General features: G+C 38.9%; 1 protein-coding gene across 2 annotated transcripts in view; it reads right to left on the reverse strand.

Moving 5' to 3' along the window:
• DST (dystonin) overlaps positions 1-12453 on the reverse strand; it is a 132256-nt gene that overhangs the window by 20824 nt on the left and 98979 nt on the right. For both annotated transcript variants that reach the window (XM_032104679.1, XM_032104678.1), the window contains 7 exons: positions 11748-11903; positions 11321-11527; positions 9503-9622; positions 5791-5960; positions 4655-4814; positions 3055-3249; positions 1753-1881 (listed from right to left, as the gene is read on the reverse strand). In XM_032104679.1, the coding sequence (XP_031960570.1) occupies positions 1753-1881; positions 3055-3249; positions 4655-4814; positions 5791-5960; positions 9503-9622; positions 11321-11527; positions 11748-11903 (1137 nt within the window). The remainder of the gene's footprint in view (positions 1-1752; positions 1882-3054; positions 3250-4654; positions 4815-5790; positions 5961-9502; positions 9623-11320; positions 11528-11747; positions 11904-12453) is intronic.

The raw sequence follows: 12453 nt of genomic DNA on the forward strand, positions 1-12453 counted from the left end.
AATCTTATTGGTCAGTTAACAAATATAATCCACACTTCTGTAACAAAAAAATAATAACAGAAGAAACTGGAATTAGAAGAAGAAGCTGTTTGCTGTTGTTGCTTGGCCTTATCATGTAACCCCCTTGAACTCTGCCTTCAAGAAAGCTATGAGACTATGAAATAAAGAACTTAGCAGAACAGGAGCCTCCTCTGCTCTCTTACCCTGGTCCAAGAAGGAAGGGTACCCCGACAAAAGCTCAACAAGAGTAGAAAAACTGTAGTGCCATAATCTTCCTTAGCTTAACAGTTTCTCTATTTCTATTCTTTGCCCTTGAAGAGGAAAATGTGGTTGGGAGAACACCTTCTAAAGCCTACTAAAAAACTTTAAGTACAGTATGGCCACATCTAGCACCAAGACTGGTTGTGTTGTGCTAGCTATCATCCTTCTCAGCCGGACAGGGTTTCTCAGAGACAAACTTTGCTTTGGGGTTCCAAGTTACGCTTCAGCTTTGGCAGCACAAATTTTGAACTTAGTACAGAAATATTTTGCTAGTCCATCTATAGTGCAGAGGAAGACATTTCAATTTATATTTTCTAATTATTTCAGTGGACCTAAGATTTCACTCAGTTCTTTTCTCTGTATTCAGGAGAGTAAAAAAATCAAATAAAAGGGAACTGGTGAAGCACATGTGGAGGAAAGGCAGCTAAAAGACAAATGTCATTGCATCAGGTTGCTGCTGCCAACATTAGTCAACACATTGTCAGGTTGCTACATCAGCACATGCTGATGTATACATACATTTGATGCATACATACATTTGCTAGCTTATGACTGGCATCCAATTTCCAGGACCCTAAGTTAAAACTGAAAACTTTTTCAAAACAGCATTCTAAGTACCTTAAAAACTCCTTAGTTAAGAGCCATTTAATAGTTGCATCTTGCATGCACTCCTCGGCATAAAAATATTATCAAACTCAATTTAAACAGGATGCTTTTCCAATCTCCATTTCATAAATTTTGCTATAACTTTCTTCAGAGCAATGATGAACAAATACAGGACTTATAATTTGTTCTATAACACTGTGGGCACTACACTCTTGGTATTATCACTACTGCATTTACAAGAAGTTTTGTGTAGGCTCAACTGTGCATGTTTGCAGCCCCCTGTTAGGACAGTGAAAATTTGACCTCTATGATCCTTACTTAGCCATTTTCCCATTTCCTTACTGCAAAGTTAGTTTGATGGCCTGTAATCTACTATCTGCAGTACCTATGCCAGTGCAGTATTTCAGTAGCCAATGCATGTGAAGTATGACAGCACACCATTTCGCCATGACAAAAGGTTCATGCATGACAACATCATTCTGCTGACATTTACAAATGACCTTGCAAGAAAGGTATATGCCAGTTTGGTCAATGGTGCTAAGGAGACAGATACACTTTTGCTACTGTAGCAGTCTGTGTGGTAATTACAGGCATCATACCCCACAGAGGGGTTTGCACCTCTCTCTAAATGTTTACAGCAAATTTCTAAAGGCCCATTATTTCCTTAATAAGCCAAAATGACTCAAACAACAGCCCAAGACTAGTCTGGGCATCAAACTGTTAACTACATTAAATTTCTAGCTTCTCTACAGAAAGAGTTGCAAAACCCAACACTGGATGCTGGATAGAACTACCTGGGATAGACTCTGCTGCCTCCTTTCCTCTAATTTTGCCACCTATCAGAGCAATTAGAATGAAGAGGATCATGGTCATTTTCTTGCTTACCCTGTGCTGCTCTATCAGTGTACGCAAGGCCTCTTCATCATCTGGAAGGACGCCGTGGAAACGAAGAGCCTGCTCTGCCTCAGCCAGCCACTCCAAAAGGACATGGACAACAGAGTGGAATTCTTCTGCCTGTTAAGATACAAGAAGTCATGGTCACTCATGTGGTGACCTGACCAGCACACTGCAGCTTACACAAGGAGATTGAGCCCACATTTGGAATCATTAATCATCCAGCAGTACCGGCACATTATCTTTCCATTAAAAAGTCAATGATACACAGCACTACATGTTCATAACTGTAAAAACAGCTCATGCTTCCCAAAAAATTATAGGAAGCCTAAAAGCCTGTTCATGCTTTTAGGCATCTAATTTATAGTGTATTTGCAGCTCAGTTGAGAATGTTCTGCTTTTACACTGACAAATTACACGGGAGGTGCTTTCAGGGACCAGCTGGAGAGATGAGAACCGTATTGTCTGCACAGCCTAAAGCACCAGTTAAGCAAAATGAATTGACAGCCTGTTGGAGAGTGACTCTTTTGTATCTAGAGAAAACAAGGAAGATTCACCTTTGGGTACAGCCATGTTCAGACAAAATTAGTGTTTGTGGTAAGTTCAGGATTGTGTCTGCTGAGCAAAGCAGAGCAGGAATATTATACATAGTGGATACATTGCTACTGCAGGAGCCCCATCCTAGCACCAATCCAAGTATATCTTCAGAGAGCTGTACATCCATATTATCTCAGGTTTGGAAATAATGCAGATACACCTATTTATTTGGGATGGGTACCAGATAATGCTGACATACACAGACTGTTCTAGGTCGTGACTGCACTCAGCACAACTCTATTTTTAATTGAAAGCACCTCACTGTGCATTGTAATTGTGCCAATGTAAAGAAGTTTTCAATACCCAAATTTACTTCTTTCTAGTAGGGCACAAAAAGCATAAATATGATTGCAACCCCCTGCTTCTTGTGAAAGGGGCATAGTTCTTTATCATCCTTCATATTTGTCTGTAACTTCAGTGATTTCCTTAGATGGTAAGGTCTTTGAAACATTTGTTTTGCATTTGTAGTAGAGACTAATAATAACAGTAATAATAAATGCTAAGAGGCACTATTTATGTGCTGTGGTAGAGGGATAGACAAGGTAAGCAATGCATGAGCAAGTAAATGAGTATTTTCAAATTAAATGAGAGTGAATGACATCAAGTGAAAATGAAATTAAATTTCTGGCAACTAAACTGCAAGATATTTTCACTGCTTCTCGTACAGTACATGTAGCAACATTATTATTCCTCTACCTGCCGAAGAGCCTGTTCCAGTCGTGTTTGCTTGGATACTGACAGGGCACAAACTGTCTCCCAGCGAGTGCTTAGCTCCTGCATTTGGACTTTGACCCAGGAAGAGTCATCACGACTGCCTTCTGTCAGCTCCCTGGCAGAGCGCTTCAGAGCCTGGACACTGCTTGTTCTTTTTCCCAGCTCCTTCTGGAAAACCTAGACACCATCAAATATATTTGAAATGTTTAACTCATTAAGGCATACTTATGTAAAAAACAAGAGAAAACTACTGGTTACACAAAGAAATAAAAACACAGATTTATTTCTGTCAAGAATAACTCCATCTAGGTGATGCAAAACACCCAGGTTCTGTTTGTTAGATTCCATAGGAAGATATTAATACTCTCTTCTATAATAATAAAACTGGAATATGGTAGGAAAACGTCAGACAGATCCCAAGAATCCATTCTGGTGCAATGCAGGGGAAATCTATTCTCCTTACCACTGCTGGCTTTCCATTCTTTATCAAAGCAATTGATCTGACACAGTGATTAACACATAAGATTGCTGTGGCAGGAAAAGATCAGATCAAAAGCTAGCAATCAAGGAGAGGGTTTAAAATCATCAAAACAATCCCCATCTGGGGGTCTAACTGTAAGGTTGTGGCTCTTCCTGCTTATTCATATATTTATGTGGGAGTATGTTCACATTAGCAGATGGAACAAGCTCCAGTTACTTAAAGGAAGTCATCTTAAAAGAAGATAATTACAGTGTGCCCTGCCACTGACTGCAACTTACTTGGGATGGACAGTGGGATTTCAGAAGCAACTGAAGCATATTGCAGGCTAATTTTTACAGACTACCGTTGTTTCCAAACACTTTTTTTATGAGGCCCAAAATCTCCAGTGGACATGAGACACTGAAAGTCACAGAGGGACCTTCACCTCCTAATCCTCCCAGGCTGCAGAGCTCTGCTGGTGTGTCACCTTTGCAATACAAGTAACCTCAGCAGCCATTTCTTCTGACATACTGAACTGCAAAACTGGGGTTCAGAGGTAGAGTCCAACATGTCCTACTTGTTCCCATGTCCAAAACCACTTCAGTAAGAAAATACTGCAGGTTTCCAACGCGAGCTTCCTGGGCCATGGTCTAGTTGAAATCTGTGCACAACTTTAGCATTGTAATTACTTTTCTCAATAAATATACAGCAGCCCCACAGGTCTGAAAGGCTGTAGTCATGACAAGTGCACTGGACATTTGGTTAGCAGATAAACTAAAAAAGAGCTGTCTGCCCCAGAGTTTTCCAGTTAAATAATTTTTGTCATCTCTTGCCCCTAGACACATATTCGCAAATGCATATCTGTGATTTATGACATGATATTGATAAATACACAGGGTAGCACAATCAAATAGAATATCTCAGTGCTAACTGGTGTCAATGAGTCACTAAGAGTTGTCCTCTTTCAAGTATGTTTTATAGCATTTTCTATTGTTGACTACGTTTGTGTTACAAAACTAATTCGTATTTCTAAAAATTACAGATTAGTCAAAGATAAAGATACATTAAAATGTTACATTTATGAGCAATCCAGTAATTAAAAACCACTATTTTTGGAACTACCTTGTGGTTGTCAATCAGGTTCATTACTAAATCAATGTCTCCATGTACTGGCTGGTCTTCTGCTAGTTGAGGTTCAATTTTGTATAACCAGTCAATGAGAGCTTGCAGAGCATCAGTAAACTGTCCCGAAAATAGCAGGGCTTCCTCCAGTTTATTTTGTCTGAGAGGGGAAAAAAAAACCCCAAACAACCACACACACACACACACACAAAAATCATTTATACATTTTAGGAAAACAGTTTCAGCATAAAATAACAGAATCACAGAAGTGTTAAGGTTGGAAAAGACTGGTCGGTCATTGAGTCCAACTGCTATCCCAGCACCACTGTGTTCACCACTAAATCATGTCCCCAAGTGCTACATCCACATGCCTTTTGAACACTTTCAGGGACAGTGACTCAACTACTTCCTTGGGCAGTCTTCTTCAATGCTTCACAACCCTTTCAGAGAATAAATTTTTCCTAAAATCCAAGCTAAACCTCACTTGGTGCAATTTGAGGCAGTTTCCTCTCATGCTGTCATTTGCTGCCTGGGAGAAGAGACCAATCTCACCTGGCTACAGCCTCCTTTCAGGCAGCTGTAGAGAGGTCTCCCCTAAGCCTCCTTTTCTCCAGGCTAAACACCCCCAGCTGCCTCAGCCACTCCTCATCAGGCTCGTGCTCCAGACCCTTCATGAGCTTCGTTGCTCTTTCCTGGACTCACTCCAGCCCCTCAATGTCTTTCTTGTAGTGAGGGGCCCAGACCTGGACACAGCACTCGAGGTGTGGCCTCGCCAGTGCTGAGTACAGGGGGACAATCACTGCCCTGGTCCTGTGGGACAGACTATTGCTGATACAGGCCAGGATGCCACTGGCCTTCTTGGCCACCTGGGCACACGTTGGCTCATGTTCAGCCAGCTGTTGACCAGCACCTCCAAAGAACTTCAAATCAGTTTCCCTTTTTAAAGGGCTCTTCCTTCCCCTTCCTCCCCTGCTCTTCTTCCATACCATTAGGAAAGCATACATTTGCAGTATTTTACTGCTTTGGCATTCTTAATTATCAGACAAGCTAGCCACTCTGGTTCTATTTTTACCAAAAAATCCCAAAAATAGAAGCCTTTTTCTTATTTGATTAGTAACTAGTTGAGTTTCATTTACCTTTCCACTGACTTTCCACAAATTGTATCCCATTTATCTCTTAGTTCACTCAACATATCATCAAGCTTCAAATTGTCATCAGCCAAGGTGGTTTTCTCTTTCAAGGAACGTCCGGTCCTATTGGTGGTATCATACACAGAATGTTTGGCACCAAGAGATTTCTGGAATTCCTATATATAGGGAAAAAAAACCCAAACATGTATCATTACCTGTTTAAAGGCCATTGTTAATTAGTTTTTGACATACTATTTGCAATATAAATTGTAAATGTTGCTGCAAGAATAATTTAAACTCACTGCAAAATTTCTATTCTAGTGCCACAGTACACCTGGGGCTTGACACTAGCAGACCCCTGCCTTTTGTCCTTCTTTGGAAATGTAGCTCTATGCTTACTGGAACAACTTTGGGAAAATCCCTCCTTCAGCGAGGGCAATGATTCCTGTCCTACCATAATATTCCCAAATTTCAGCCTGGTAGTCAGAAGGATGTGAAAGAACTGCTACTTTGGGAGCCATTAACTGAGCATTCTTTGCACTGCATTCTTACAAGCTAAGATTTCAAGCCACTTGTAGAGCTCCCCAAGAACTACAGAGGTTATTCTGTTTTAGCTCAACACGGACAAGCTGGGAAACCTCCAAGCACATGCAGCAGCCAGGTAACACCCCGATAACTCAATTTGTGCTAGAAGTCAAAATCACAAGCAGGTTTCTGTGCCCCGGGACTTTGGACAATGACAATGACAGAGTCTGCCTGCCAGCTCTGACAGCTCCTTCTGCACAGATCCTCTGGAATCTTTTCACAGGCACAGAAGAGCACAAGAAACACAGTTCATCTGATGCCACACAGGAAATAAATTACTGACAGAGTAAATAATTAAATAAAGGAACACTGCCAAAAGACAACACCAGCCCAACACGGCAGCTTTTAAATTGCAGCAATGCTTGAAATTTTTTTATTTCACACCTTCATGAATTGCTAGCAGGGAATCAGTTGAAAAAAAAATAAATCACAAGTTTGCTTTACAAAACCCTTATATACAGAATCAAATATTCTTTCTTCATTTTTGTTACCAAAAAAGCAACATTTGTTTTGTAATTTAGTATTTCCTTACTATTCTTTCATTTTCCTCATATAAAACAAGAAAACAAACTTAAGAAGAAAGATAATTGTCAAGTTAGGACTACAGTAAAAATAAATAAAATTTTCAAAATAATCAATTTTTTGTAACAGCTCCTTCAATACAAACATGTCTATGTTTCTTTTATTTGAGGAGTTTTGTTAACTACTTAACTACTAACTACTTAACACTACACAGAGAATGTTACTAGATTTGCACAAGGAATCACAATTAAATTTCTGCCACAGAAAGATAATACAGGAAAAACAGATTTAAAGATGGCAAAGGGTTGCAGTTAGTTCATTCCTTGAGAGTAAACTTTATCTACTTTCATTTGACTTCAGGTATAACAGAGTAGATTTGGTTTAAGCTGCCAGGAACAGTCAGGTAAGTTAATCACTGAGATTTTTTTCAGCTAGATACCTTCCTTCTCAGGAAGATGGGCACATACAGATAAAATTAGCCAGGTTCATATAAATGTACTGTAAGAACACTCAGCATTACCACAGGAATGGTTTGGGTGACCTAGTGCGGGTTTTTCCATTCCTGACTCCTAAAAATGAGAAAAAAATTCTAATAAACAGACCACAAATAACCCCCAAAAGTCCCTGGCAACATGCTAGATATGAGTGAGAGAGAAAACATATTATCTTGGGTTTTCTTTTTCAGGGACTTTTTTTTTGGCAGTAACAACTGGCAAAGAGCAAATCCAAATTATTGCTTACAGCACACATTCAGTTGGGATAGCAAAATCCTTAACTAAATGGAGCAAGGAAACCTTCAAGGCTGGACTGAAAAGACAAAGACAGACACAGGGTATATGTGGGAGTGGAAGGAAAAGACTCAAAATACAAGGAAGGACATTGCAGTGTTGGGAGGTTTGACAACTCATTAAAAAACAATTGAGCTGATTTCTTGAGAGGGTGGTGTTTGAAGTTTAAAGTCACAAAGTTCACAGAACTCCCTCTCTCACACACATTTATATCTTTTCTCCAGATTACCAGTTTCAATCCTTATCTCTCTGTACCAATTTCATCCCATTCCTTTAATGAGATTCAAGCAACTCAAGCAGGCTTTTTACATGAAAGAAGATGAAGAAAAAATATCAGTGACAGAAGTAATGAATCTGCCAAACTATTCAAGGAAGCTTGGTCTCATAAAACATACTGCTGTAGGTATAAAGTACATATCAAGTTTATCAGGTTTAACATTTCTGAATATGGGATGAGAATACAGGTAGAAAGTTCTGAAAACCTCAAAGCAAAGTCCCAGCATTGACCATACTTGTGAGGAGTTTGAATAGATAAAGAAAAGAGAGGAGTGAAAGGATTAGAAGATTAGTAAGAGTCAGACTATCCTAACAGCAAGATCCCCCCCTGCCAATTCAGATCACTAACTTCAAATTCTGGCAACAGCAGCAATCCCGAAACAAACTGAAATTGCAGAGTTGGCATAACAGAATGTTAATGTAGGTTTTATCTAAAAGTTTTAACAGCAGACAGAGATAAAAGTATTTCTGCTTGACCAACTGCCAGCTCTCGCTATATTAAAGGAGAATATTTTCCTGGTTGATAAACAACACGACATGCAACCTGAGAGATGATAAAAAAATAAAGCAGACTGATGTAGTCATTAATATACATGACAAAATTTGTCAGAGGTAAAAGCAATCACCAGAAGCTACAGTGAAAAGAAAAAATTAGATATGCAAACCCCAGAGGATATTGTGACATATGAAAAAATAGGAGTAAATGGGGAACAATAAAACTGACATAAAAAGTAAATTTATGCCAAAATGTAGAAAAATGAATGCTCTTTCAATATTCTAGTGTTTGATGAAACTGCCCCAAGAGAAATCTTAAGACACAATCTATCTCTGAAGATTCTACCACTCAGCCACTTAATCCTCAATAATATATTATTCTAGGCATTTTACAGAAGTAAAAATGAAGTAAAGACTTCTGTCTTTGCTATTGCTCTGTGTCTGATGGAATTACAGAGCTTTTACATTATCATTACAAGTTTGAAAACCCAAGTGAATGAGAGAGATTTTTACATATTCACAGCTGAATTTCTGAAAAGCTGGTTTCAGAATTTTGAATCCCTTAAAGAGAAATATGGGAGCAGTATTTGCTCTAATACTGCCACAGTGTTTTCTACGGGATTTCATTAATATTTCCTCAACATAAAAAGTGACTGCCAATCAAAACACAAGATTATTTTTCACTTTTGAATTTGTCCTGCAGTATTAAAAGGAAAATCTCAACCCAAATAAGCGGACAGTAAATTTTTGGTTTAAGAACTTAAAGAAAGCCTCTTCAGAGATCCCTATTCTGAAATAGTATTAATTTGTTTTTTAAAGTTTCCATGGCAGCGTATTATTCTTTCCTCTTCATTGTTAACCACTCCCCCACATATCAGGTACTGTGAAAAGTTCTTTTCATTCACACCCTGTTACAACACCATCATTTAATTTGATGTGAATAAAAACCCCATTGCAGTGAGGCCACAAATCTACTTTCTTTGCTGATTGAACAGTACAAGGCTGAAAGACTTACCTACATTTCACTGGGCATTTTGCATGTCATGACTCACCTTGTGCTGTGCAAGCTGCATCTTTATTTTGTCAGGGTCATTTGCAATTTCAAGATCTGAGTCCAGAGATTTCTCTGACTCTTCCAGCCATTCCATAAGCTTATGCCAGGCTTCATGGAACTAAAGAAAAGTCAGATTTGCACGGACTTTAAAATTCATTGGTTCATGAAACAGTCCAAAAACATTAAACCCCAACCAAGACTGGCAAACTTTGAGAAAATTTGATGTGTTTTTTCTCCCTGGTCTCTCAAACAGAACTGGTCCAACCATGTGCCCACTGTATTTCGCCTTCCTTCCCCAAGTGAGTTAACAACCTTTAATGTACATGATGTGCACACGTCATATGTATCTGTCAGAGACATATTGCTAACATCTGTTGATGTGTTGGTCATTTAGATTCCTACAGTTTTAGCAATGGATAGTAAATACAGAAAGAACGGGGCTTAGCTATTGCTTGTACGGGACCATAGCAGTAAATCACTGGGGAAAACTTCCGTCTGGGTGACTGCCCAAGACGTTCCCTGTAACACTCATAAAAGCTCCCATTATATCAAATGCTATCTTGACGAGCAAGGAATAGGTTTTTGATCTTCCTTCCTGTTTCAAAAAAAAGAGCACTTCAGGGAAGAAAGGAAGACAGCAGGGAAAAAGTAAAGATTCAACCAGCTTTCACAAAGTGTCATCCCTTTGGGTTTTGATTTTTCTAAACTGGTCATTTCTCTCTCTCTTTAAAAATTCTTCTTGCCTGGTCTGCCTACACATGGAGGCAAAAGAAACCAGTTCAGAAACCTTTCAAGGCATCTAAGACACTGTTGCTCAGGGCTGTTGATAAGGCCTTGACACCAGTAGCCTTCAGTACTCCTTCCACACTCCACACACACAGTTGTCATCTTAATAACACTGTATTTAGCTTTGTAAATGCATAATGAGATGAAATCCATCTCATCGCAGAACTGCTGTGTGTGTGAATGCACAAGAGAAACCGCAGGAAAATAAGAAACGTGTGATTGGTTTATGGGCTAATTCATTGCCCAGAGAACTTCTTGCTCTGTGAACTGAGGGGTGCTAGTGGTGAACATTGGAACGCGGTTCAGCTGTGATCATCACCAAATCTTGGATGATCATGTTCCCCTGAATAGAAAGAAGCTAGAACTTCCTACTGACACTTGATTAAGATTACATTCCTCTCACACATTTTGCATCTTATCATTTATGTTCCTCAGTGAGGGAAACATGTATCTAAGGAAAAAAAACAAGAATGCTCCCAAGTAAAGAAAACTCTGCAAACACCCTCCCCTCCCCCTAAAAAAGAACCTTTCCAGGTTTATAAGGAAATAAATGGAGATATCTTACCACACAGAAGATATTGGTCTAGTAACTGATGTAAGAGACTGAGTGATAAGTGATGAGTATAATCAGGACACAACATAGACCCAAGAAGAAAATACTAAGGAACTCTCCCATGCATTTGTGAAAAAGGTTCATCACATTCTTTAAAATATACAGGGTTGATTGTGAAACTACTTTTTGAGGACAGATGGCACTAATACACATCTGGAATCCATACGGTAACTTCCTTTTTTCAGACTATCCTGTACTGCAGACAGAAGTCACTGCTTGGGTTGAAAATGATGCTTTCACCTCCAAAATGAAGTGCTCTGGGATTGAATCACAGAAATCGCTCCACTAACTCAACACTGTCTGTTACACTAACACCAGGCTTGCTTTGTAAGTGCTTTAAAGCATCATATTCCTCAAGAATCTGGATGCAATTATAACTAAGTTCAAAGAGCTGTGTAACAGCTGTTGTCCCATTACCTGTTTAGCTCTTTTCCTTGCATCATCCAAAGCTCTTCCCCTTTCAACTAAGCGTTGGACTACTTTTTCCCATCGACTCTGTACACTAATCAGCAGATTCTTAATAAGGACAACATCCTGTTTCTGGCTGAAATATTTCAAATGGGTTCCAGTTTTGTCCAGCTCTATGATCTGATCTCGATGAGAGTTCACTTCTGTGGCAAAAACCTTGGAAAAAAAAGGGTGAAAATTACTGAATACTGTATTGGGTAAACACTGAAAAAAACCAGTCTGATAAAGAATGATGTAGAGAGAAAGACTATAAAATACAATTTTAAAACAAATTGAATGCTTCTCCGAGTGCCAGCATTATAGGGTTCACTTGGACATTGTTACAGTATCTCCACAGAGTGGGAGAAAAACATTACACATCTGTTTCTTTACATACCTTGTGTTCATCAATTTGAAATAAGACAGTGTCTAAGATAAGACTTGGCCGAGAAGCTGCAGTTAGAGTTTGCTCAGCCTGTGTAAGCCAATTGATGAAATCTTGAAGCGAGTTGTGGAACTCCATTGCTAAATTGAGGGCTTCTTCCAGTTTGGTCTGTAAGGACAGGTCATACTTTATTAGCAGCTGATATTGTGCAGGGGCTTCAGCCAAGGAAACCATTTTAGTTCAGCACTTTGGAGTAAACCATTTTAGTTTAGCATTTAAAACACTCTTCCAACTCAAAGTTTCTGAGTTTTAAAATAACAGCCTATATTTGACCATATTCAAGGAGATGGATACAAGAGTTACAGTAAAATTATGTATAACAGATGACTAGAAAATACAGCACCTAGTGTCAAGATAAATTTTTCCACATTAGAACGTATTTCCTACTACTTAATCCAAAAGGGTCATATGGATTTATCAAGTTCAATACAAAACCAGTCGAATTTCAGAAATCTAAGGTGGTAGAGCACTTTGAAGAGCCTCAAGTAAGTCATCAAATTTATTCTCTTGCACTAAATGAAGAATAAGTTTTTCTAGAGCACTTCTTTTCTTTTTAATAAGCTCAATTGTCATTTTGGTTACCTGAACAGAAACTAATTTGGGATACAGAATTTTGTTGATCATGAGACAGCAGTCAGAGATTTTCAAATATTTACAC

Source organism: Corvus moneduloides, chromosome 3, assembly GCF_009650955.1.
Source record: "Corvus moneduloides isolate bCorMon1 chromosome 3, bCorMon1.pri, whole genome shotgun sequence".
Classification (NCBI taxonomy): Eukaryota; Metazoa; Chordata; class Aves; order Passeriformes; family Corvidae; genus Corvus; species Corvus moneduloides.